This window comes from Rhipicephalus sanguineus, chromosome 9, assembly GCF_013339695.2.
Source record: "Rhipicephalus sanguineus isolate Rsan-2018 chromosome 9, BIME_Rsan_1.4, whole genome shotgun sequence".
Lineage (NCBI taxonomy): Eukaryota > Metazoa > Arthropoda > Arachnida > Ixodida > Ixodidae > Rhipicephalus > Rhipicephalus sanguineus.
In genome coordinates this window covers 13,842,463-13,870,263 of record NC_051184.2, presented here as the reverse complement: position 1 = coordinate 13,870,263, position 27,801 = coordinate 13,842,463, and the positions used below count along the sequence as shown (strand labels likewise).

At 43.8% G+C, this 27,801-nt stretch overlaps 1 protein-coding gene across 1 annotated transcript in view; it reads left to right on the top strand.

Annotated features, from left to right (window-relative positions):
• LOC119404628 (glycogen debranching enzyme) overlaps positions 1–27,801 on the top strand; it is an 87,185-nt gene that overhangs the window by 43,229 nt on the left and 16,155 nt on the right. Inside the window, exons 12-18 of the mRNA XM_037671199.2 lie at positions 1,128–1,261; positions 2,632–2,813; positions 8,738–8,840; positions 10,780–11,005; positions 11,975–12,086; positions 15,275–15,410; positions 23,566–23,678. Coding sequence (XP_037527127.1) covers positions 1,128–1,261; positions 2,632–2,813; positions 8,738–8,840; positions 10,780–11,005; positions 11,975–12,086; positions 15,275–15,410; positions 23,566–23,678 — 1,006 coding nt within the window. The remainder of the gene's footprint in view (positions 1–1,127; positions 1,262–2,631; positions 2,814–8,737; positions 8,841–10,779; positions 11,006–11,974; positions 12,087–15,274; positions 15,411–23,565; positions 23,679–27,801) is intronic.

Sequence of the window (27,801 nt, the reverse complement as noted above, 5' to 3'; positions counted from 1 at the left end):
GAAACTCGCCCGTCCCTTTCCCCACTGTAGAGCAGCATAGCAGCTTTCCTAGACTGGTTAACATCCCTGCTTGTCCTCCCTCTCCTGTTCCTTCCTTCCAGCCATTTCATTCCATTTCATTCAGTTTGAACCGTGAAAGACAAATGATAGCACTTTTTGTGATAACGCGTAAAGCTACAGCTTTTGTTTCTGCCTTCTCCATTCCCCATCGAGTAAACCCATTAGAAAAGGCCTCCCACGATTTGCCCCAAGAATCTTTCTCGCAAAGCAATTTTATGTTCACCGGCAATTTTTATTAAAATAACACAATCGTAGTCGAGCAATTGCATTTATACTTCATTGCGAATGGCTTCCAACAAATCGTCAACGTAAATAAAGGTAGATGATCGGGGATCCTTTATTATCCATTTCACACTTCAGCGTAATAAACGTTTGAGGCACGTCCGAAGTAACCGTAGCATTTTAGAAAGCTCATGCTCTGCAGTACTTCACGAAATGACAAGCAGCTTTCACTCTTGTACTTTGTTTCTGTTTATTCGAAGGGTTTCAGATTTCAGAGTTAGTTTTAGGGAAAGTGCGCTATCCTTAATTCAAATACGACGTTCAAAAAATTCAAATATGGCGCCGAAAGATAAATCTCAAGGGGGGACACTTGCAAGGGGTGTCCCCCCCAGCCCGAACACAAGGGGGTGGGCAGGACCCCCTTGACCCCCCCACGATTTATGCCACTGCCTTTAAGTCGTCGTAGCGTTAAGGATTGCAAAAGAGTAAGCTAAGGGCCACCCAGCGTGCAGTGGGATGAAAAACGATGGGCACAACATAAAGAGCTAGGAAGTCAGCAGAGTGGATCGGAGAATGAAGAGGAGTGGCCGATACCCTGGTAGATATTACTGGGAGAAAACAAATGGACCTGGGGAGATCACGTCACAAAGAGGACAGTGGCCAGTTCGAGCATCGAAATGGATTCCAAGAGATGGGAAGTGCGGTTGAGAGTGGCTGAGGGTTAGGTGGAGCAACGAAATTCGTAAATTGGGATTGGCTCTTGCAGGACAGGATCATTGGCCGTCATCCTGCAGTGAACATAAGGTAGGCTGATGATGATGATGATATTGTCCCATTGCATGCAGTTTGCCAAGTGGCTGGACCGAGTGTTTGCCTCGGTGAAGAAGACTCCCCGTTACCTGGTTCCCTGCTACTTTGATGCTGTGGTGACCAGCACTTATTGTCTTGTGCTTGACGAAGTATGGAACAAAATGTCAAAGTAAGCAATGTACTCATTTTCATTTCTTGTAAACTTAAAAGGTATACCTAGTGCAAAAGGAGAGACGATGGGGTTGGTATTGCATGACTCGGAACAATTGTTATTTAGTGCTGGGTCCCGTCTTTACCTGTCGCTATACCTAGTGGGCAATATTGGTTATATAAAGTACCGAGTGTTTGATATCCATAGAAATGTTTCCACCACATGTGTTCTTGATTAGGCAGAAAGTGAAAACATTTATACAAGGTGTGTTTCTTTTTTTTTCAGACAATACAGATTTTTAATAAAAATCGTATGACAGTCAGAATACTGTCGTTTTCTCTCACAAGCTCTACATTGAGGTGGAAATACCTTTCTGCAGCTAAAATGATGTTGAAGTGACTAACAAAAACTCATTATTGACTTTCGGGCAGTTGCTTATATTAGGAAGTTATAGACGGGGACAATTTATGGCATATCCATTCTTTAGAAATTACAAAAGTTGATCTAATTTGAGATGTTCGTCGTCGAACTTTAATGGCGGTATCAAAACTAACTGTGCCTGGCACCAGTGGCGTAGGCAGGATTTTGGGAAGGGGGGGGGGGGGGGCATCACTTTGATCCAACTTCGGGTCTGGGCAGGTAAGTGTGGTCAAGTGTCATTTTGTGCTTTGTATTCCATGGCAGAAAAAAAATTTCGAGGGAGGGAGGGGCACGGGCCCAGTGTGCCACCTACACACCACTGCCTGGCATGCAGGAAACGTGGTCGTGGAGCAACTGCGTTTCCCATGACAAGGAAGTAATGAACTTTGGACAAAGGCATATCACAGCTGTATCTTGTTTTGGAAAGCGGCAAGTAATCTCACATGCACCGGTGGGTTGCCTTACCATTGCTTGTAATGTTTTGTGCTTATCTGTTTCTTTGGGGCTGTGTGCAAATAATCTGCAATATCAACCTTTTCTTTCTCGGCCACTGTGGCACTTCTTGCCACAGTGGCTGCCCCCGTCGCTGGTGAAAGCTTTTTGCACCTGTTTATTGTTTAAGAAAGAAACAGATAAGCACCACATATCGCACGCAAAGAATAAGTGTCCTACTTGTGTATTTTAGACTACTTGCCATTTTTCCTGACCAGATATTGCTTCGACGTGCGTTGATTTAAATTTTGTCACTTCCTTGTCACTTGTTGCTACTACTCTGGTTAATGTCACCAGCAGTGGCATTCACGATTTCAAATGTGGGCTGTCACCTTTCTGCATCATTTTCTGGCTCCACCACGGTTGTGCTATAAACAAAGGAAGCTATTTGCACTGTCAGAAGTCTGTTCCGATGATCAGTTGTAAGGTGAAGTGATGCGGTGCACTACACCAATTTGTACGGGCATGCATTGCAGTTTTGTGAAGAACGGTTCCACACTGGTACGAGAGCTGGCCTTGGGTTCGGTGGTCCTCGGTGGCTATGTCCCGGGAGCCCAACTGCCACCACTGTCGCGTCAGCTGACACCACCTCAACCGCCGTACCAAATCGACGAGAAGACCAATGCTCGTCAGGAGACGTGCACCACGATTTCCGCAGGTGTGTAGTAGTCTACATGGCTGAGGCTTTGGAGTAGACATTCACTGTATTCAAGTTTTGTTGGCATTTGGTGCACGTGTAATGTCCCCCTTGTTGCTTGCTTTAATGGCATTAATGTCGTATTGACAGTGTCCCCTTGCTGTTTTCTTGGCTGCATTATGTATTGCACCATGCCAGATAGGTCACAGTGGATTACTTGATTGAATCAAGTTAAAGGGACACTGCAGGGAGAAATAATTTTCCTCCTAATAGAAAATTATAATTTCACAATACCTGAAGCACTGCTCTTCCTACGAGAAGACACTCGGTAAGTGAGAAAATGTGTAAAAAGAAAATGCAAGTGGCGCCGCTGCCTTGAAGGTCCCACACCAGCTCGCCGTGATGTCGGACATTTTGATGCCGTCTGCTAGGGCCTGTGTAATGGTTTATCGGTAAAAATTATTTAAATTGTGTACCAAGGGACCATAAGTGTTAACGTAGCGAGTTTCAGAAAATTACATTGAACCACTGTTGCCAAAATATGTAAAAAGACTTTGAAATTCCTGATGTCACGATGACGGTCACGTGCTGAAGTTTCGGCATGCAATCCAAACATGAAGCTTTGACCTTTGTTTCCTCTTCTAATAATTAACCTATGAAGGCAAAATTAATGACAATGCAGCTCTCAAGGAATACTCTGTCTGAACCGATTTAATGTTTCACTTTAGTGTCCCTTTAACTCTTTCAGACACCACCTATGAAGAACTGTCTATAAATGCGTCAAATCGATACAATGTTATTTCAAGGCACACAGTATTCTATTGAAACAAAAATAATGTCATAATACGCTAATTTATGTATGTTATAGTAATTATTCCCAATTAAATTATAAATAATATCTATTTATTCTGACATTCATGCCTTGTTATTGCATAAACAGAATCAAATTTCAGGCTAGAAATGTAGTGTGGATTCGTTTTCGGTTATGTCAATTTTGAGCAAAGAAAATTCGGCAGATCCCATGCGTTGTGGGAATCGGTTTCATGCGAAGCAGTCAGTGAGTACTTCTGTGCTGTATATTATTGCTTTGAATCAAGCATTACAAGGTGAATCGACGTGTTCTTGTAAGTGTAGTAGCTGTGTGCGCATCATGGGCTTACCAGGGACGTCGACAACGCTGGAGTTTAAAGGGTAACTTATGGCGCGGCGTAACGTCAGCCCTCACGTTAGTGTACATATGTCAGTATTATCGAAATAAAGTGCACCTAATGGTGCAATCATGTGAATATCATATGTAAATTTCGTTAATGTATTCCTCTGGAGTCGAGCAATGCTTCAATATAACTTGCTGAATCATAGGAATACAATTGTAATGTTTATTAGACTGCTATAAAAGCGGCGCCAACACTGGAACCACAGACATTAATCTGATATGACGCCTGTATCGTAGGAGTACATATGTAGTGTTTATTGCTTTCTTGTAAAATTAGATAGCCAGCACCACAACCACAATTGATGTTTCACCGACATTACACCTGCATAGGCTGTTATTCCAAGCCAGCCTCCAGACCTGGTGTGGCTCTGTGGTCGTATAGCTGACTGCCACGCAGAATGCTTGGGTTCGATTCCTGCTGGGATCCTATTTTGTTCTTTGCATTCATCGGGTCAATGCTGCTGATGTCTTTTTTTCTTAACAGTCTCCCATTAATTACTAATGTCTGTTCTCGCCGTTTCTGAGTAGATATGAACTATCGATCACCTGTGGCTCATACCTGTACACCGCGGCCCGTGTTAAGCGTGCATGTGACACACGTGTCTGGAGGAAAGGGTTCGATGATGTACGCGACAGCATTTTTATGTTATTCATGTCGTGACCCGACATTCATATTCGTCAAATCCTGTTACCCTCCCATGCCAACTTGGGTCTACACTAAGTTAAGGAGGCGATCATGAGAGCACCCAGACATAGGCGGCTAGATAGATAGATACGTAGATAGAAACGCTCAAAGTGCCACAGGTTCGCTAAGAAATGCTTTGCATTTAAAAATTATATTTTAGATGTGGCTCGCGGGAAACGGCACTTCGAACGACTCGTCGAACGTGGTAGTGCCTTCAGCAAAGCAATCATCTGCAACAGTACACTGCAAAATGAAGTTAAATGCAGACAAATTTATTATGTTTAATTCATCCACAGCTCAATGTAACTGGGTCTTTCCTAGCCACTAGTCGATACAACTAACAAATTAGCAAGTGGTGTACACAATTGTGTACATGGCGTGTCAAAGGGTTGATGCTGGAAGGATGAGGGTAAACACCGGCTGATCAGAGCCAATGTTTTAACCCATTAAAGGCTTATGACGAGTTGAGCTCGTCATGAGAAATTGTCACTTTTCCTGGCTACGGGCCTGGGTATTACAGGACGGTGCAAAATATGATGAATAAAGCATTTTCATAAGCTGTAAAACATTTTCGCAAGTTCTTTTCTGTTTTGAACATGTTACTGAAGCATTTCATGTCATAAAAATTTGGCAATTTTGGAACACTTTTTTGTAATTCAATCTGCACTTAAGGGGTTAATGAAGGGACCTGTCAGCACCGACCTTCCTCTCGTATGTCGCCCAGTGGCTCTAATCGACAATGCCTCACCAGCTTATGTGGCGTTGATTTGATTTTTTGGTGCTAGTTGGAAGCCGTGGTCAACTGCTGCCAGAATAGCGGCTGCACTGCTATGTTAGCCACTCTCGGTTGAGCAGCAAACAACTTAAAAAGAGCGTCTTCAAGGTTCACGTGTAACTCGAGCATTTTATCATTAGAACTCACACAAGTTTTAATCCTGTATTGCCTTCATGTTCTTTTGTGGCAGCAATAAAGCCTCTTTATATTGACACACGCTTTGTTATATTGAAGTTAAAAAATTACATGGACGGGTGAGGCTGTAAAATGTTCTTCGTTATATGAAGAATTTCATTGTATTAAAGTTTATTGTATTGAGACTTTACTGTATATCAACTTTTTGGCAGTTTACACTGATTCTGAATTATTGGTTGGCAGCAGCATGCATGTGTACAGCCAGAAGTAAGGGTTACATAGTATGTTTGTTATGATATGGGCTCGGGGAGCAGGTTTAATGCGTGGTGTCAGAGACGCTCGCGAGGGCTGCAAGGAAGAGGACGCAGCTGGCACGGCACACAGACATATATTCTGACATAAACATACACAAACAAACAAATACAAAGCACAGCAAAACAATGAACACGCGAAGCGTCTTTAGAAAAGAGTTCGAGAAACGCCGCGCTCACGCTAAGGGCCTTGACTTGGCAGTCGTGGCTGCATTGCGGGTCTTGTACGAGAGGAGCCAGGCGGGATGTCGCAGGTTCCTCTGCGTCCGCTGGGCGCCGGGACAGAAGACGTGTCGTTGCGAGGTCCCTCGGGCGTTGACGCTCGACCAGGTCCTTCCAACAGATGTTGGCCTCCCGAACGCTGACGTCCGACCAGGCCAGCGCGTCTTCTCTGCTCCAGCTTCTGGCTCCGCCTGATCGGTCGACGTGGCCTGTTCCTTTTCTTCTTTTTTTTTTTCTCTCGCGCCACGCGGGCACGTGCAGGGAGGCATCTTCAAGATGGGTGAACACTCCTATTCTAGTGCGCGTGCTTGCACGTTTTCGGCGCCGCTTCGTCGTCTTCTGAGCGGCGTTAGGGCACCTCATCACAATGTTCATCTTATGGTGACCACTAAGGGACGAGCAAATTTCAGTTAAACCTCCATATACCGAAGTTATACTTGCAGCAAAAAGATTTGTTATATTGCGAATATTGATAAGTCAAGATTGTGGTATTCTAGCAGTAAAAAGACATCGTAGCTTTCCAGGTCGTTTGTGGTGATAGTACAGCAGACTCTCGTTAAATGGAACCTGAAGGGACCAGAAAAATATGTTCCATTTTAACAGGAGTTCCTTTTAGTGAGAGATGAACAAGGGTACAGAAATCAAGTATGAAACCAACCATATCAGAGGCAGTTGTTCCATTTAGGCAGCAGTTCCATTTAAGAGATTTCCGTTTACTGAGAGTATACTGCATTTCATTAGTGGTCACCTGCAGTCTCGAAAAAATACGGGCTGTGATGTGTCCACACTTGCAACAGATGCCTCTACTCTCAATTGTGCACCCGCGTACCACAACAGGACATCAAGGGCATCGCTTGGCACTGGTACGCTGTCTGTCAGCTTAGCCTTGTCGCCAGAATTCTCCTCCAGCATGTGTTTTTCCTTTATGCTCTCCACAATGCCGTAAGTCATCGTCCAACTCTTCATTTGTGACATCTGAGCATTGCTGGACGTCCTGGGGGGTCACACTGTCTGGCACACCGCCTTGCTTGCAGAGCAGCTCTCAGGAGACACATTGTCGGTTATGGAACTCGTAAACTCTTCATCGTCGACCTTGGCCACGGCATTGTTTGCTTGCCACCAACCGCATCCTTTGCTCTTTATCCTTGGGTGGCCTTGACCCATGGCCACAACAGATGGCACAGCAGTGTTTTTGCTGCTCGACCGTTTCACGGGAAAGGGCACATGCAGGTGAACTCTGCTTTGGTCGACATTCTTAAGGTTTTCGCTCAAGTTACTGGCCTCAGAGGTCCCGAGTATATGCTTGGAATAGCCAAAAACTTCATTATACCGAGACTTATGAAAAAATCCGTAAACAGGGGGTGGGTGCTCAAGCCAACGTTTCGACAAGTGGACTTGTCTTCTTTAAGGCTAGTTCTACCCTTGAAGAAGACAAGTCCTCTTGTCAAAACGTCGGCTCGAGCTCCCACCCCCTGTTTACGGATTTTTTTATCGCAAGCTTCTGTCCTCTCCTTCCTGCCGTTTTTTGGATTATATCGAGACTGTGTGACAAAAATTACTTTGTTAAGCAGTAAAACAAATATTTTCTTTGATGCTATTAAAATTTGGAATTAAAATAATTTGTCGGAAATAAAAATAATTTGTTACATCAAGGATTTCATTAAATTGAGGTTTGACTGTATGAACTTCTTACCTGCGGCAATTACTTTGTGTGAAGTGGCTGGCCCATGATAACTGAGCAATAAACAGAGTTAATATTGCTAAACGGGCATTTGGTCTAGTTGATATGCATCCATTTTGCCAAGGCATTGGGGATGAACTAATAGAAGCTTTTCACGTTAGTAAATGTGGCGATTGATGCATTAGTGCCCCATCCATTATCGTGGCAGAGGAGGAGTACTCCTGAGCCACACGTTGCGCTAGCAATTTTTGTCTTGTTTCTTCCACGCTGCCTTTCCGTTTCATGCACGTGCCCTCACAAGATTTGTTTTCAATGTGGAAAGTCATTCTGTATTTTGTGTCTTAGGCGAGAGAAACCTTACCACGTGCTTAATTGAAAAGCTATATATCTATATTTCATCAATGAACTTTCAGTTGCGAGTGTGTGCCTGTGTCGTCGTTTATTCCTTCGTTAGTCCGTGTCTGTGAGTGTGTCTTTTTTCCGTCAAAATGAAGAGTCAGTGTCGTGGGACAATTGTTGCTTTATATTGTGCTACATGCAGATTGCCTAAGTTCATACATCATTTGTTGCCGTGTCATCATAATTATTATCTAATTTGTCACAACGTCACAATATCAGTGTCAGTGGAGTGTGTTGGCAGCAACAACTCGCTTATACTGAAGGCGGTTGTCGGCTTTCCCATGGCCCGGATGCAGCATGTAGAGGTTGACAAGATATTAACTGGGAATTTTTCAGCTTACTTTTGCGAAACGTATTTATGAACACACCAGTTGTTGGCCAAACAGGTAAGAGACGTCACAGAAATGAACTGTTAAGATGAGAATGCGTGAAGGAGTTCACTTTGGTGAGTTATGTAGCGCAATTGATGTGAAGCATTCATTCTGCTTGGAGGCGATAGTAACGTCTTGCTGACGTGCCTGCAGGGCTACCTCACTTTGCGGCTGGCTACATGAGAAACTGGGGCCGGGACACCTTCATTGCTCTCCGGGGCCTCTTTTTGCTTACTGGCAGGTTCCAGGAGGCAAGGTAACGCATGCTTCTGAGCTGCCCCACAACTTTGTACATAGCCGTACCTCTCACCGTTTGCCTAACAACCAGAGTTTAGAACGCTTGCACGGTACCTTCGATACCTTTGACAAATCATTCTTGCCTACTGCAGTGGAACATGCTACCTGTGGATGTAGCAAATGAACGTGATTCAGATAAACTTGGGCACCTATGCTTTTTAAACTCTTAATCACTGTGCTGTTATTTTAACGTCTAGTTGTACTTCTCTGTTCTACCAACTGTGCTATCATTTTTTTTTTCCTGTCGTCTTTAGTGCAACCTTCGGATAATGCATTGGGTGCGTTATTCGAACATTGCAGGTTTGGTCCCTGCCGGCAGCAAGTTGTCTTTTTGTCCACTTTACTTTCTTCACTTTATATCATAATTACTACAGTAAAAATAATGTCCCCTATGTCTTCCTTGGCTTCATTGTGCGAGTTTAACACATTTGCTGACAGTCATTCATAATTCATGCCTGAAGATTAGAAAAAGTGAATTTTTGTGCATTTCATGAGTCGCCAGACATAGTTGCATACAGTGTACTGTCGATTGCGTGCACCGATTCAATAAAGTAGTCCCAATAAGCTTTTGTATGTACAGTAAAGTACTGCAGAAGCGCCCAGTTTCACACAAGTGCCCAGTATTAACATGCTTGCTGACATGCCAATTTTGTCCATTGTAGCCGCTAGAGTAATAAAAATAGGTCTGTTAAATGCAGAATTTGTTGCATCTGTTACATAGGCAGACCAGAAGTTAGAAGAATGGTCTGTTATATGCTAAAGTATGTTGTGTGTGGATACGTTGTAACTAGTGTGAACTTTATTCAAATGTTTTCGACACCATAACTCGAAGAATAAAAATTTTTAATTCATTGCTCTAAAACAGTCTGCCCCACGAAGCTTTTTTATGCACCATAAAGTACCATGAAAGTGCTCAGTTTCGCACAAGTGCCCAGTTTTAACATTTCGGAAAGATCAGAATTCTGAAAATTATATTCTAAGCGCCCACCGCTACAAAGTGCCAGCATCGGCCAAAATATTCACCCTGTTGCGGCTGTTATAAGGGGCGACAATGGGAATATCTTGTGGCAGAAAGGGAAAAACTGATGGTGGTGGAGATAATGCAAAGTGACCAGTCCTTGAAAGAAAACCCACTGTTCGAAGGGTTTTCTTGGTATGGCGCGCCACTGTTCTCACACTGGTTGTGCAATCCGCTTGTCGTACGATGCACTCTATGCCGTCGCCAGGAAGATCGAAGTTGTCAAGTAGCACCACGCGCAGGGAGAGAATGTGACCTGCACCTGTCAGCATTTAAAGATAGACAGAGAAAGAATCCACGACTAATGCATTGACCTCCTATTTTGCACCGACTCGGAAGACAAATCGTTTGCTGGGTTCAGTGATGGTGAGTAGGTGTTACTGTGCCCCATCATTTATGGTTTCAAAATAAACATGCTTTCTTCGATTCTGTAGCCACCGTAGCGCTGCCTCCAAGCTTTTCATTGGCTGCAATCTTGGTTTTTGCTGCTTCAACTGGACAAGCGCCCATATCTAGATTAATGCAATTTTCAGCGGAAGTGGGGTGGGCACTTCCGCGGTACTGTGCGGTAGTCACCAGCTACTGTATAGATAAACTCACAAATGTGTCCTCTGTTCATATTCTGGAACTTAATTGCTTCCATGAGAGCTCTGCTTCCAGGTGTTAGTAGTCAGCCTGTACTAGGTACATTCATAGGGCACACTGTTGGGGTCTTGCAGAGCGACCGTGTTGATGTAGCGCTAGTAAAACAAGCACAAAAAGAGGAGGCAGACAAGGTAGCGCCTGTCCTTGTCTGCCTCGTCTGTCTGTGTGTCTTTTATAAGTGCTAAATAAAAATGATCATAATGTACTGACATCAGTATTCTGTGCAACGATGCAGGTACATAATCCTGGCATTTGCGGGCTGCCTGCGGCACGGTCTTATTCCAAACCTGCTGGACAAGGGCACACATGCAAGGTACAATTGCCGCGATGCCGTTTGGTGGTGGATTCAGGCGATTCAGGACTACACCAAGGAGGCACCCAATGGCTACCTCATCCTCAAGGACAGAGTGGCACGCCTCTATCCAACCGACGACAGCCCACCGCAGGAGCCTGGTGTCAAGGTGTGTTTGATGGCACATTCGTTTGGAGTTTAATTTCATTAAAATATTATCCTTTCCAAAGGTGATAAAATACCCAAAGGAAGAAGCACACACAATTTATTTTTCTCCTAAAGTACGTGTGTGTAATGGACATAGGCTTCATTGAATTGAAACTGCAATGCACGATTACTTTATTGAAGATTCTAGGGTAGTAAGCAGGTCTGTTGGATTAAGAATATTGTACTGATGTTGGCATTCAATTCACTAATCCCTCTATGTTAAGCAAACAATTATATTTGCTTGTAAAGTTACCGAATCAAATGTGTAGCTAATGGCTCTTAATGTGCAGCAGGAACAATTGCCTACTTTTATCTTTATCTCTGACACACACCAAAGGAAACTGTGTTTAATTACCTGCTACATTGGAATTAATAGGCAGTTTTAAAATAAGGTACTTGAAGCTTTATGTACACTTGTGTTCATTACCCCTAGGCATGTGTCATGTGCTAACTTCTTGGGTGTGCACGTTGTTCTTCAACAATAGCAAGCATGCCTACCTAATAAACGCAAGGCCTGGGTACCAAATTCCGAAACTCTCTAGTGACAATGTTTATGGTAGTGTATCAAATCTGATGGATCTTAAACATGCTGAAAGTACACGGAACAAATCCAACAGCCTGGAAGCCATCCCATGATCATCCGAGTGTATTTGTAAGCATGCCTAATAAACCTCTTATAGTGCACCCTCTGCCCATGTCGTCCTTCTCTTCTTTTTTGTGAGTCTTTTTAGTGGCAAACTATGGCTCCATATATCGGTATGCTGTCCTGAGTCATATTTATGGGAACTTGTCATAATTCAAACAAAGTCTTGGCTCCCAAAAATTGTTGAGGGCCTACTGTATTTCAGAAGGATAGATGAATGACTGTTTTGCACAGTTGTGCAAAGGCTAGGCATTGGTACTGGTGCGACTGAGCCATTCACTTGCGCAGGAGATGCCCCTTGAAGAAGTGATACAGGAGGCCCTTCAGCGCCATTTTGCAGGCATTGCGTTCCGAGAGAGGAATGCTGGCTACCAGATTGACAGCCAGATGACCGACGAAGGTGAGCCCGCTGCTGAAGTCATTCAGGCAAGAGCTCTTCAACCGTGACAGTGAAAACCAATTTTTCAAACGGTGTAGGACTAGGTTTGTTGGTAATGGGTTGCTATGACTTAGTAAAATGCACATGTACAACTGCCAAGTGACTGAATGGGATACCACAGTGGTGCACTAACAGTGTCCCTCATTTTTCCGAGTGTTTGCACTTTAATCGTAATAATTCGCTAGTTCATCGACACGTAACCACTGAATAAGAAAATGGGATTATGGTTTTGGGAATTTTTATCTGCTTCAAAGATTAAAAAAGTAACGATACTGTGTGGCAGAGGTGCTACTTGGGAATATCATCAGGTTGTCTCTACAGCGGAGCTGTTATGCTTTTCGTTATGCGGTTGTGCGTTCTCAAGAACTATCATCATGAATGGCCTCGACCTTTCTAGCTCATAAAACGCTATAGCTCAGCCGACGCGTGCTTTTTTTGTTCTCTTCTTCATCTCCTGCTTCACTCCCCAAACATGTGCGCTTAGCGCGTGCTCTCCTGCTGCGCCGATTTGTCCAGCGTGGGATGCAATAACTAGGATGGGCGAGATGCTGAGTACAGAAAGAGAGAAAAAGAAATAGATAGAAAGAAAAAAACAGATAAGTTGCGAGAAAGGGGAGGAAAAAAAGAGAAGAAATACACAGAGAGATAAAGTGATGGAAAGGAACAGGCACAAAAAAGAGATAGAAAAAAACTGAGAGAAACAAGGAAAGAGAGGGAAAGAAAGTAGAAGCAAGAAATAGATAAAGGGAAAAACACGAAAAAAAATAGAAAGTGAGGAAGAGATAGAAAGAAGGTGGAAAGAAACAAGGGAAGAGAGCGAGAGAAAAAATATAGAGGAAGAAAGAGAAACAAGGAAGCTCCTTCAGGCTTGGCACCACTAGCGCTGAGCTGCCTTGATTTTTTTTCTCTATGGCCTAGTAATTTGGCAGATAACGCCTGTGGCCAGCACACCCATTGAGGTTGACACGACTGATGTGCAATGTAGGCATCACTGCGTGTGGAGAAAACAAGAGAAGCACAGAACAGATGAACGGAACCGAAAGGAGAGAAAGAAATAGACAGAGGGAGAAAGGCAAAAGTGCACTTAGCTGGGCCAGTTGGTATGGACTCACGTAGCGCGAAAAACAAGACGACGCACACAGGAAGGCGCGTGTTCTTGTCATTCCTTCCTGTGTGCGTCGTCTTGTTTTTCGCGCTGCTTACTACCAGGGAGAAAGACAGAGAGAGAGTAAAAGAAAGAGGAAGAGAGAGAGAAAGCCCAGTGCCGCTGTTCCTTTAGGCTTGGCACCACTAATGCGAGCCTGCTTCAATTTACTACGCCAATGCAGGACTTTTCTAGTTTATTTTACTGCGAAGCATTTCTTAGCGAACATTTGGCACTTTGAGCGTTTCTATCTACGTATCTATCTAGCCGCCTACATCTAGGTGCTCTCATTATCGCCTCCTTAACTTGGCGTAGACAAAAATTGGCATGAGAGGGTAAGAGACTTTGACGAATATGGCTGTCGGGTCATGACATGAAAAGCATGAAAATCCTGCCGCGTACGTCATCAAACCCTTTCCTTCAGACACGTGTGGCACATACCCGTTTGCCACGGGTCACAGTGTACGGGTATGCGCCACGGGTGATTGGCAGTTTATATCTACCCAGGAATGGCGACAACAGACACTGGTAATTTAAATGCGAGAGCGTTAACAGAAACCGACATCGGCAGCGTTGACCCGACGAACGGAAAGAATAAAAATTAGGATTCCAGCAGGAATCGAACCCAAGCAATCTGCGCGGCAGTCAAGTATTCTACCACTGAGCCATGCCACGTCCAAAAAGTGGTTTGGAAAAACACCCTATGCAGGTGTAATGTCGGTGCAACGTCACTTGCAGTTGTGGTGCTCGCTATTGAATTTCACAAGAAAGCAATAAACACTACATGTGTACTCCTACAATGCAGGCGTCATATCAGATTAACGTACGTGCTTCCAGTGTTGGCTCCGCTTTTATCGCAGTCTAATAAACATGACATTTGTTGCAAATCAGTTCTGCGGAATCCCGCAAGGTGGCGGAAGGGTTAAGAAAGGGGAAATAGACAACCACTCGTTTGTAGCACGAAGCCACAAGGAAATCATTTGTGTGGGCGTTGCTATGTTGGACAGTCGAGCCGATGCTTGAATGTAAGGCTTAGAGAGCACCACAGTTCCCTTAAAGGAACGGCCTATTCGCACCTTGCGATGCATTGCCGTAATTGCGGATGTGAACCTGGTTTCTCTGACACTTCTGTAATTTTCAGACACGAAAATAATTTAACAAGGGAGATTGTCGAAGCCTTTCTGATTAAAGAGAAAGGCAACGCTTGTGTCGGCCAGCCTTCACTGAGTCTGCTGGAAAGCGAATATAATCTATTGCAGAAATCTGGCGTCATACCAAAGTGATTTTGTGTTTTTCTTGGGCTTTTGTGAGCAGTCTGCGCAAGTGTGCACGCATGTGTGCCATCTAATGGGGTTTACCTTTTCCACTCTTTTTTGTAATAAATTCAGTTTCAAGTTAGCGCTCGTCGTGTCCACTCTTTTTCGTCTGTCCTTGTTTTTTGGCTCTTTGAAGTTGTTCCATGACGTGTTGCAAGCTCGCCCAAGCTTCCGTGCTTCTAATCCTAGGACAACATATTAAATGCTGCTAACTGCTCCAAATCGGGGTTCTTCTGCTCCGAAATCGAAATTTTGCTGCTCCACAAACTGCTCCCAATTCAGTTTCAGCCATCTCACCCCTGTGCTAGCATTGCTTTTGCTCTTTTTTGCGTAGCACATTTGCACTGTTTCAGTGTAAGCACAGTCGTTCAGATCGATTGGCATGTGCCAAATACACGTGAATTGATGAGAGTTTAATGCTGTCATATGCAAATGCTTTCATGGACCAGAGAATGAGTCCAAGTTATTATAATATTTTTCAATTAATAAGGCTTGAATCGGTGAAGTATTGCCGTAGTAATTTATGTGGGTGCTTTATGAAGTTTTGCGACGAAGCTTTTAGCTGAGCTTCATGTACGTGTAGCAGGACTGGACTGCAGTATACCTGTCAGTATGTCACTTGTTTATGTACTCCACTAGTGTGCGCTTGCACCGACGTTGCAGCACCCAGCACATCTTTTACCTTGCAGGCTTCAACGTTAGGGCTGGGATAGACACCAAGAATGGCTTTGTATACGGCGGCAATCCTTGGAATTGTGGCACGTGGATGGACAAGATGGGAAGTTCTGAGAAAGCCGGTAACAAGGGGCATCCTGCCACACCCAGGTACCTTGAAATGATGTGGCCAAACAGCGCCAGTGAGAATGCCCTGCAGTGAGGGTGTGGTGCGCATGTGTTGATAGGTTTGTAAAGCCCCGTATAGGAAAGCAGCACCTCCATATAATGGTGCCACTGTAGTATTGCAGAAAGAAAATGGTTCACTCTGAAGAACGAGACAAATGGCAATGGCGAAAAGAGCTGTATTCACAACGGCTTTATTGTGCATGAACCTGCAAATGACAGTACATTCACCTGCGCATGTTTGTGCAGATGTATGCATGTTTCCACCCTTTGAAAAATGTTGTTGTGTTTGTAGTGCGAATGTTTACGACGCCAGCGACTTACATTATAAGTGGCCTATGCTGTATTCTGCATTTATCGAATGACTCTGAATCATTGGCTAACAAGGTAGTGGTCCTTGCCTAGACTAGTAAGCGCTTTGTTCGTTTGCCCTATAGTAACCACTTTGTTGGTTGTACAGTGTAAAAATACGCTATTTCTAAGTTTCGGGACCTCATTTCGTATAGCGCATCTTCTGTATGCATTTGGTGCAAATATAAGTTGTGATGGACTTTAGTGAGTGTAGTTGGATGGCGACGTTCCTAGACGCTTGTACTAGCACCACTCATATTGTTTCAGTGTTTTACAGTCAAACCTTACCGTAATGAAGGTGCATCTGACACAGAAGTGACTTTGTTGTAGCCAAAAATTTATCATAAACATACATTCATGACACTATACTATTTGCAACACTATTCTTCATTTCTTTATTTATTTATTTACTTATTTATTTATTTATTTATTTATTTATTTATTTATTTATTTATTTATTTATTTATTTATTTATTTATTTATTTATTTATTTATTTAAAGAATACTGCAGACAAGTCCAAGCAGGGTGAGCAAGATACGTGCACTTGTTTACACAACAGAACACAATAAAACAAGGTTGATACGCACTTTTCACACAGTTTCTTTGGTCATAAGGTAGAGGATTAAGATTAAGAAAAAATATGGAAAACTGAGCCACTTGGTTATAAAACAACTCTAAGGAAGGTAAGAAATAACAACAGTATTTACACAGATGGAATGGTATGCAGGTCATGGGCACTGGGGAAATGCTTCAGTTAATTTATTCCAGTCAGTTATGGTTTGTGGAAAAAAAGAGTACTGAAAAGTGTCGGTCCCTGCGAAAATTGGTGTTGGAGAATAAGGGTAGTGGTACCAAGTGGGTCTGCTTATCAATGGGGATACGTATGCTGCAATGTCTGAGGCTAGCCTATGATTAATTATGTCTGAAAGAAACTCTAGTCAAGTTTTTTTTCTTCGAACTTGTAATAATTCAATGCTGTTTGCCATTATTAATGCAGTGGGGGAGTCGGTAGGCATAAATTTACTGTAAATAAATTGTACTGCTTTTCTTTGAACTCTTTTTAGATTTTTAATGTTAATTTTTGTGCGAGGATCCCAAACAATGTAAGCGTACTCTAAAGTTTTGGCCTAATTAAGGAAAAGTAGGAGAGATGTTTGACACTAGGCGGGCCAGTTTTGAGCTTGTGGCGGAGAAGGCATAATTTCTGGAAAGTGGCAGAGCAGGCGTTATTTATGTACAAGTTCCAGGACAAGTTACTCGTTAATGTTAGACCTGAATATTTATAGGAGACTACTGCTTCAGCTAAATTGTAAGTGTAGTCTAAGGGAACTTTTTTGCATGTTATGGGGAAATAGACGCATTTATTTGCATTTAGAAGCATTCCCCCATTGTTCACACCATCATTTTAACACATTGCCCAAGTTAGTATTAAGGGGGGACATGGTGTGTGGAGATATTTTCTGTATCTTATGTCCAAACCTGATGAAATTAAATAGACTTGTTTGGTTTTTCATGCTGATTTCAAATATACAATAATTTTTCTTGTAAGCAAACTGGTTTACGAGATACACAAAGCTGCCTCTCTATTGTTTCCGGAGACAATAGGAGAAAAGCCGTTCAGCAGAAAGTGAATATTATCAGATAGCTAGATACTGCTACATGCAATAAGTGCAACGCTGCAAACAGTTTTCAGATCGGATCATAACTAGTTATTCTGCAGATGATCGAAATTCAATCTTTGTACCATGACTACCGTAAACAAAAAACAGAATCAATTTTAAAATATCTATGAGCAGAAAATTAGAATTCTGCTCTCAGCACTTTGTGATACACAGCTTGGGCTTTATGTTAAAAAAGTAATTACAGCTCTAGCTGTTCTAGATCATGAGATATCACTCCGACAAGCTAAATAAATGACCCAAAAACATTTAACGTTCAGCTCGTACTCGTTGCACAGATCTAAACTGCAGATGAAATACTGATCTTATAAGACTTCTCTTAGGCTTTATATGCGAAATAATAGCTGTAGACATCAATAATATAATTTAAAAAAACTTTTTTCTTTGATGATTTTTTGGTCTCCACAACCCATGTCCCCCCTTAAGGGCACATTGGTCACTAATGGTGGTTACTTCTCTAAAAAAACGCAATCGTCAGACAAATTTATGCGGGGGGTGCTAACCACATTGGCAACGTCATTCCTGTAGAGCACAAACAATGGGGGGCCCGAGAACGCTTCCCTGCGTAATGCCAGAAGTTGCTGGAAGGCAGCCAGAGTGTTGTTCTCCCACCTGAACATATTGGTCACAGTTGTGCAGATAAGCTGAAATCCAGGAGATAAATAATTCTCGTATGCCGATTAACTGAAGCTTTATAATTAGTTTATTGGTGGGGAACTGTATTGACTAGCTGCTTTACTGTAATCTAAGAATATTATTTAAATTTGACTGTTAGTATCAAGAGAAGCTGCAAAGGTGTGAACGATAGTGACCAATTGTGTTGTAGTAGAAAATTCTTCTCAATACCCATGTTGATGATTAGGTAAAACTGAGTGTTCTTTTTAGTATTAATTCAATTTGTGAGCTACTATGTGTTCAGTAAGTTTACATGATAATGTTTAGGCGATCAGTCGATAATTTTGTAATATAAGACGGGGTTGCCCTTTTTGAATATTGGGACAACTCGGGCTGACTTCCAGTCATTTGGCAATTCCGCTGCTAACAAAGAGACGCAAGAAGTGATAACTACGTATTTGCAACAGACTCCATAAAGTGACAAAGAAATATGTTGGGGATACTGTCAGGTCCACAAGAAGTTTTATTAGTCTTCAAGCCGAGCAACATAGCAACGACACCAGAATAAGAAATAAAGTTTACATTTGCAGCATGGTCCGCCTTTACGGCAGGTAGAGAAGCACTAGGAGCAGAAGATACCGTTGAACCATTGACAAAAACCTGTGATATTGATTTCTCTTTTTCGCTGATATAGTTCCAGAACTCCTTAGGATCATTCTTTATGAAGTTTGCAACTGACGTATTGAAGTAGTATTCTTTCGAGGTATGCACAGTGTGTGCAAGGTTACTTACAGCGTCAGATATAAATTTGGGGTGAGCATGCTTTTTGTTTAATATTTTAGCTTTATGCTTGAGATGAATGATAGCTTATGAGCGAATTGATGTGAGCTAGTTGGTAAAAATTCATAGTGAAAAAACAGCGCGATGTAGACACAGACTAGGAAGTACAGCGCTGGTCCTGTGTACTTCCTAGTCTGTGTCTACGTCGCGCTGTTTTTTCACTATAGAGGTAATGATGCTTCTCAAAATCCAGGGAGTATGATTATGTACCTTTTTATATTTAGACAGTATAAACTTTTCGATGCAGTAGAAGCACATGTGTTTAAATTGGTCCCACAAACTGCTAACATCGTTAGCAACAAAATCTATCAGATAAGCTTCTAGGTTGTCGATAATGCGTGCATCATTGGCACGTGTATAGTCTTTCACACAACGAAAGGACGAGTTCACAGTTTGCGAAAGCAACACCACAGGGATAGAAACTGAAACAAAGTTGTGAACAGACAGCCCTTGATCAATTACAATGGTAGGTGTACTGAAATCACAAGGAATACAGTGAAACCTCGGTGACACAATCACAGTTCATACGAATTTCGGGATGATACGACTTTTCCGTTGGTCCCGGCCAAGGCCTATTGGCCTACATTGTAATGGAGTACGGTTGTTGCGAACCGATTTTCACCCAGCGGCGTTTGATACGAACGTACGCTTGCGCCGAGGTACGAAGAGGTGCTGTCCGCGCTGTCGCGGAAGACGCGCCAAGCACTTGCGAGTGCGGGAACGCAAGCCTGGGCATGCGCGCCGCACCGCCAAATCGTCAGAAGCACGGTGTAAGATGAATTTTTTTGTTACGGTCAGAATAAACCTGCAGAGACGTGTCGCAGCCTCCGAGATTGTGTGTGTGAATCTTTGAGGCTCTTACGTGCCTCCGTGTGCCTTCGCGTTTAGATTACAGAGAACATTAGCGTCATGCTTTTTTTTTTCTAATGCGTCAACGTGAGCTGCTGTCGTTATACTGTGTTTACACGTGCCTGCCTCGTGCATCAGACAACCTATGAAAGGTGGACGAGGACTGAAAGAAGGCGAGGACGGTCTTGGCGAAGGAGTCAGGCCTCACAACGTCAACATGTGCGACCGTTGAGGTCGCAGTTGTGCGGGCACCGCCGTAGATCTCCCGAAAAACATCCCCAACACCTCCGCGATAACAGCATCATAACACAGGACCGTGGTTCTGTAATTTTGTGGCCTTGATCCATCGCTTCAAAGCGCTTCTTTTGTTACTCTCGCTGCAGTACTTGGGTGTCATGCAAAAAAGCATACTAAAATTTGGAAGGGGCTACTGCTGTCGCAGGTCACAATGCACCTGGTTCATTAATTAAATACGCGCGTAGGGGCCGTATATTTACGAGTGCTGGTAGGATTGCCGACACCTAAAAACTTAACTGAAAATTATTCAGGGTTCTTCCTGATGTTCTTGCGGCCCTGAAGAACAATAAATGAAAATGTACGCCAGCTTTCCTTTGTCGCATGGTAAGTTTCCATGCTTTCTGGTTGTACGAATTTCGGATGATATGAATATTTTGGTGGTCCCATGAGATTCGTATCACCGAGGTTTCACTGTAAGTACCAAATCTAAAGCCAACTTAGCTTAGTTCCCTGATAATGCATTGGGGTACCCTGGGCTTTATTATTCTTGAAGTCGGCTAGGAATTGCTCCCTCTTCTCTTGACAAATATGATGCCACAAACCCAAATGACTGCGCCATGATACCAAAGTCCAATGGCATTGGCTGACTTGAGCATCGTGAGCTGCATAGTTAGTGCGGCCGCCGCGGGATGGCGCGACATTCCCGCTCGCTCTCTCATGATCTCACTGAAAGTAAGCTGTGCATTCGAAGAAAAAGAAAAGAAAGTGCCCAAGGTCATGACGTGTGCTGACAAATGAACTCTTGTCATCTCCCCCCTGCGTAGCTTACAGCGCGCTCACTGGTGCGAAAGAGAAAGCACTCAAAGTGTGCAACAAATTTCTTCAACTCCGCTCATATGTGTCGGTTTCTATTGAGTGAGTGAAACAACTTCATTGACGATCCGGCATAAAGGGGGGAAGGGGTAGGGGAATTAAAGCGAGACACTCGCGTGCTCGAATGTCCCGGAGCAGCAACCTACTCGCGTCAAACCCGTTGGGGCGCCGCTTTCGGCCGCTGGCGTTCCAAGATGCTAAGCACGTGCTGGACCACGTCTCTTCGTTTGCCTGGCTCTCGGCTGATGATCTTGCTGCTGATGGCAGTTGGCATTGCTTCTTCTTGGTTACCCGGCGGTGGCGCACAGTCCCAGAGGAGGCAAAGCACGTTTGCCCGGAGGTACACACCACGGATATGTGCCAACACTGCAACAAAACGCGAGCCACCCAGAGACACCTCCTCTGTGTCGGATTCTAAAGATTTTTGTGGCAATTCATTCGTGAAGCAATAATCTCCTTGAACGAAGCCATTCGATGATCACTTGTAAAAGTTTTGCAGGGCCCCTTTAATGCAGATACATTCAAGTTCGATACGTCCTCCAGCAAGACAGCGTCAAATTTGTGTTGGATCACAATGGCCACACCACCTCCCCTTGATTGCCTGTCCTTACAAAAAGGCGTATAGGAAGGCAGGAAAATCTCGTCATCATTCACTCATTTATGTAACCGCGTCTCAATTATTACGGTAATGTGAGGATCGTAATGCAGCAGTAGAATTTCGAAGGGCTCGATTTTATTCACAACACTGCGGGCATTCAAGTTAAGTGGATGAAAATGCTTGTCGTGCACATGCACGTCACGTCAGGTTCTCGACTGTTGAGGGACAATGTTTTTGTAGCGGGTCATTTTCACCCGCCGTGTTTCACCTCGTCCCGAAAGTACATATCCTTTTCTCTATCTTTATCTTATCTTTATAGTTTATCATGTATTAGGTTGATTCTTTTGCCTTGTTCTACCTCGGCATTTGTGCTGTTCTAAAGCAGATTGTGTTTTCTTAGCGTCGATTTTGAATAATCATTCTTAATTAAAATATTTGAGCCCTTGAGTTTGATTGCGTTTTTCAGTATCTGTTTCTTTTCTGTAAAGTCTTGCAGGTACAGTACGGTCCACTGTTAAAGGGGACACTCGAATGAGCAACTTTCATTTTGTTGGCCCCTTAACGGCTAGTGGATGCGGAAAGATTGTTCGTGCGTGTCACTAGTCTATCATAAGGGTTCTGAACTGTCAACCACCAGTAGTGTTATGCAAATCTAAGCCATTATGCTTTTGTAGGAGAGCGAAATCCGGACATACCCGAAACGCAAGTGTTCCCTTCAACAGTGGGCCCGTCTGTACACTATTACAGGTCGCTCCCACACCTGCTTACCAAGTCGATGGATAAACCCAATAGATTCACATTTAACCTCAAGTTTGTCTTGAAAAATACCCTTCATGTCCTTGTCTTTTAGTTCCTCTTCTGATTCTACTCAGGTCGCAGGTATTCCATGAATAATTATATTTGAATGTCTGCTGTGGTCTTCAAGGTATCTTAGCTTTTTAGTTTGAAAAGACATCATGTCTTCAGATGATTTCAATGTGGCTTGCACGTGATCAGCGTTCTCATTCTGTGCCAAGCGCTCAGATGCCATATTTTCCACAGTATGCCTAAGGTCGAGCATCTGTTCTTTCAGCTTAGCTTAGCAAATTGAGTTTTAATTTTCATTAGTTCCTTACAAATTTCTGTCTGACCTTCAATTAGTTGCTCGTACAGTTCCTTCTGGGTAGATCCTGGGTTTTCCTAGACATCGACGTAAATTAGTAGTTTGCGAACGACATTCACACGCCATTACAAAACAACGCCGTGGGCACGGCAGAACCACTAAGCCTCGACAATCACTACGTATTGAACTAGAACGGGAACTAACTTGCAGCAAGCAGAGAAGCGTTCCGTTTAGTGACGTGGCAGCTTTGGGTCCGTCATGCCCACGAGGACGAAAACGTGCCAGTCCTCTTTTATAGCAGCACCAAATGACGACGTCACACTGTGATGCTTGAAATGAAAGGCCAGTAGAATGGCGCCGTTGGATGACGACTTCATTATAACCGGTAATTTGTTACACAGTAAAACCTCGTTAATTTGACCCTCATCTGTTGAAGATGAAGAGCTTTTAGCCGCGGTCCGCATGCTGGCATAACTCTGCTAAGTTGTGATCGACGAATGATCAGTTGCCGGCCACTATACCAGTGAAAAAAAATATCACGTGTGCGTGGCGGTGGCAGTAATAAAAGAGGGGTGCAACACACATTTCAGGCTAATTAAAAATGGGAGTCTTGCGCTGTGGTCACATTGTGAAAGAATTTGCAGGATGCCGAAAACTGCAGCCTTTGCACTGCTCTTATGCAAAATAAGTACATTTTCGTATTCTTCGAGAAAATACAAATGTATTAATGTATAACAGACATTTGTTTATTGTTTCCTTGATGCTTTCGATAATTCGGCATTGAGTTAATTTGGACATTTTTTCCAGTCGCGTAATATCCGAATTAACCAGCTTTTACTGTATCAGTGTTCGTTATGCCGAGGTTTGATTGTAAATGGTTGGAAGCTCTAGTGTGGGTTGCGCACTGCTGGGCTTGCGTGCCTACAAGGAGATTAGAAAACAGACATAAATATTTTCTTTGCATGGCTTTGTGCAATGACTTTTCCTTTCTGCAGAGATGGGTCTGCAGTGGAGCTGGTAGGTCTCTGCAAATCTGCCTTGCGTTGGCTGGACCAGATGTACAAGGACGGCTACTACCCATACAATGCAGTGGAGAAGACTGAGCATGGTACGGCCACACTGATACTAATAGCACATCTTATACAAGTTGGTGGATGATGTGCTACTTCCACTGTGTTAAGGCCAATGTATGTATGGAGCAGTGGACCACACTAGTGCTGTGAACCTTCATTCTGTTCTTATTTGTAACTGTAAACTAACTTGTGCAGCTGCATGCACCTTCGCCTGTTAACAGCTCGCTAACTGATGGTATGTATGCCCCTCTTGAATCAAGGGAACTGCTGCTCCCAAGAGGGGAAAAAAAAAAGAAAACTCAGTGCAACTTGTTAGCTAGTGCACTCCAGATTCCTTTCTTGTCTGTTCTGTTAAATCTCAGTAAGCAGGGGTGAGACAGCTGCGCATATTACGCATTTTTGATACAATTTCGTTTTCCTGTGCCAAGCTGCTCCAAAAGCATGAAAATCCCAAAAATTGCACCGAACTGCTCCAAAACAGCCTCGAAAGCCAGAATTTCTATGCCCACATCAGCTTCGTTGAGAAAAGAGGCTGAGTTGACAACATGATTTTCCAACTTGTGCCTATAGCAGTGCCTGGGATACCAAGAAAATGAGACGTTTGCAAAACGCGTAGAGGCGCCCAACCGTGTTTCTATGCACCTTTCTAATGAGGGCTCCCATGATGCTGCCATAACCTCCTCTGGGTTGTAAATATGCGTGGCGCCCCAAAAATGTTCTGCCGTGCCCCGAGCATGCTGCTGCTTCTTGCTAGGCTGTGCCTTCTGGCGCTAACAAGTGGCATGCGTAGCGGGAATGGCTCTGAGGTTCTTCGTTGTGAGTAGCGTGTTCCTCCAATCGCAATGATTTTCGCGTCCACGCTGCAGCATGTGGTCACCTACGCGTGCGTTTACTGTGGGAGTGTTTGTACTGTTAGGACCCATACCGTGCATGGGAGAGGCATTACCCTTGTTGCATCAGCACGGCGACAACTAGCTTCCTGCATGCGGCGCGTCTCCGCGATGCTCTGGCGGTTTTTCACGCCGAAGCCGGCAGCGGACTGATGTGAAGCACCTTTGTGTCGTTCCCCAAAAAAAGCGTGCAGTACGCTTACAATGGCGCTATGCTCGCAGTACCGTACGCGATAGTCAGTGCGAGATAGCTTTATGAGATAATCAGTGTGGCGAGGTATCTTAGCGCCCACGCCGCACTCTCGAAGGCGGTCCCGCACGAGGGGGCAGCGAACAGCGGTAGCCCGCCTTTGTTCTCACCTGTTCAAAGCGTGCAGTAGGTTTGACACTACGCCATGGAACCGCACGGCCGAGCTGAAGGCGCTTATTGCGATGTCCTCCTTACAAACACTAGCCTACAGGAAGCTCTGGAGAAGCTTAAAAAGCTAAATAAGCAGATCTACAAAAAAATCAGTTTCACCGCAAGTGAAGCAATGAATGCGATATCATCAAATTGTAATATTATTCGAAGTAAGGCTGGCAGCTAAGTAACACTTATGGATCCGATCTTGCGTAACTACAAAACGCCGGTGTAAGAGAATACGGCTGCTCAATTAAAGGAGAGAAGCGTTGAGATCACAGCACTTATACGATCCGTCTGTGATGCCAGCCGAGATAGCGCGCACGCCAGCAATCGCGGCTGCGCCCTTAAAGTCAGTCCACAGTTGCTGCTTGAACCCTCGTGTTCCTTTGTCCTCCTTCAAGACGGGTGGCGCGTTTCCTCTCTGCATGAGTAGCAATCAACGGCAGGCCTGGCATGCACGGTGTTATGTTATTGCATGCGCCCTCCGTGCAACAGGGATCGGTCGGCTCTTTTCATCTCTGCCTCAGCCGCGTTCGTCGCCCTCGCTCGCGCGCTCTTACCGAAGGGTAAAACGTAAGATGCGCGGGGGACGTTATCAATTTGGACTTTATACGAAACATGACTGCGATGCCGACGGCAAAAACCTCTTCAGTATGTCCATATAATTGCTACTGCAATAAAAATGAAAGCAGTAATCTGCTAAATTATATCACTGATCTTAAAAAGGCCTACTGCTATGTAACTGCAATTCTTGTGCAATCACATTCTTTTTGTTCTATTTTTTTTTTCAAATTTTTATAAGGTGAATTTAGTTTGCAGAACCTTTTTTTCAATTATTTCATGCGTTTCTTACTTACGCTAGATAAGTCGCATTGTATTTAAAGAGGTAGTGTAGTTCATACCTGGTGATACTTTCTCCAAAGGCTGCTTCAGTGTTACGTCTATCCTAGGCTAATTTAAATATGTACTTGTCCCCCCAAGTTGCTACAGATCTGTTTTTCAAGCTCCTGAGATGACAAAAAATTCCGTTAACTGCTCCAAATCAGGGTTCTTCTGCTCCTAAATCGAAATTTTGCTGCTCCAAAAACTGCTCCCAAATCAATTTCAGCCGTCTCACCCCTGAGTAAGGCATAGAGTGGTTTTTCTTATCAAACGCAGGTGATCTGTTTATTATGCCGGTGTTTCTTTGTACATGCTTCATACATACTGTATGAGTGCAATTTTTCTCAAACTAGAAGAATTCTTTGCCTTGATCCTACACTGATTGTATCTATGGCCCATCTCGCCTCCTGAAAGCTCCACACGCCGTGCACGGTTCCACCATTGGAGAGCACAGTCACGTGTTGTGAAGCTGCAGAGCGATAGCCGGTTGGGAGGGGGAAGTTGCTGACTGTGTGTCTGTGCACATGTACACGCAGTTGGAACTCGATTTCACAGAGTGATCATGCTTGAATTATTTCGTTGAATTGGGAAGTTGGTAAAATCGAGAAAGCGATTTTACGATCTTAGAGAAACGGCACCTAAAAAATATTGCGGCATCATACTTGCCACTAACCCACGCCCACACGTGTGAAAAGTCCAGGAGGGCGGCGTGGACACGGAGCCTCCCACATCGCCCGGAGATCGGAGGCTCCATGTGTGGGCGATGCAGGCCAGGCAGACAGTCATGTGAAGCTGTGCTAGGCTGCCGATATGCAAAGATGTGGAGAAGCTTGAGCTTCGCCTTCAAGAGTAGAACACGATAGCGTAATCGGACCCTGTTCGCATTGTCTTCCCAATCACTAGCCTGGCTTCGCTTCTTGAGGGACACCTAAACCAAGAGGAGGCAAGTCTGTGCGCCTGTAAATTGGCCCTTTCAAACCATCCTAGAATGCCTACTGCAAGTACTGTTGCCAAGTACCCACTACGCTGTAATTCTTTCTTTTTCGAGTTGACGAGGTACCCACTGCACATCCGTAAGGTAACACATGCACCTGCACAGCTGCCCTCGTTGTTGATACTGTTGCTGACAATTAATTATGCCTTTGTGCTTTGTAATTGGTGGACCTCTAAACCAACCACTCGTAGCACAGCTCACAGGTTGACACATGTAATATTGCCCATGTGTCACTGCTTGCACTACATAACATTCATGTGGTGTTTTCTTGCGAAGCGATTTCGAGCATGGGCATTGCTCTGTGGTAGCACACCTGCTTGCTACGCAGAAGTCCTGGGTTTGATTCCCATTTGAACTGAAGTTTTTTTATTATTTCTTTATTTGCATCTATCTCGAATTTTCAGTCATGGACAACGCTGATTTTTCGCTCAAAACCAACGATGCCGACCCCAACACTGGAATTTCTGCTAAATGAGCTCTTCACTGCTGTCGCATTAATAATGCAGCAATTGTGCGAGTAGGCCGAGCAAGAAAGTTGCGTGGTGACAACAATCAGTGCTACCTGTTGCATAAACCATAAAACAATAAAAGCAACCACTGCAGTGGTCCTGCGGGAGCATTTACCAGGACACTAAATAACCGCCACCCCTAGCGTGGATCCTTTGTTTTGTGACTTGGCACGGTGTGCGGTCTCGTCATAATAAAGCTAGGGTGGTGACTATAGTGTTATAGCGCATGCCAAGAGAAAACCTCAGTCATGTCAGTATTGGAAAAAAAAGTTAGCTCCTTTTTTTATATAGTTTACTTCAGGAAAAACTTCGTTAAATATGGCTGATAACAGTATTGAACCCTATGGCTAGCTGCTGGGGAATAGACATTTCTTTGTTAGATCGGGAACTTCATAAAATCTGGTTTCGTTATATCGAATTTTAACTGTATATACTTACAAACTGAAAATTTGCTGGGGGAGGTTGGATTCACTCTTGATA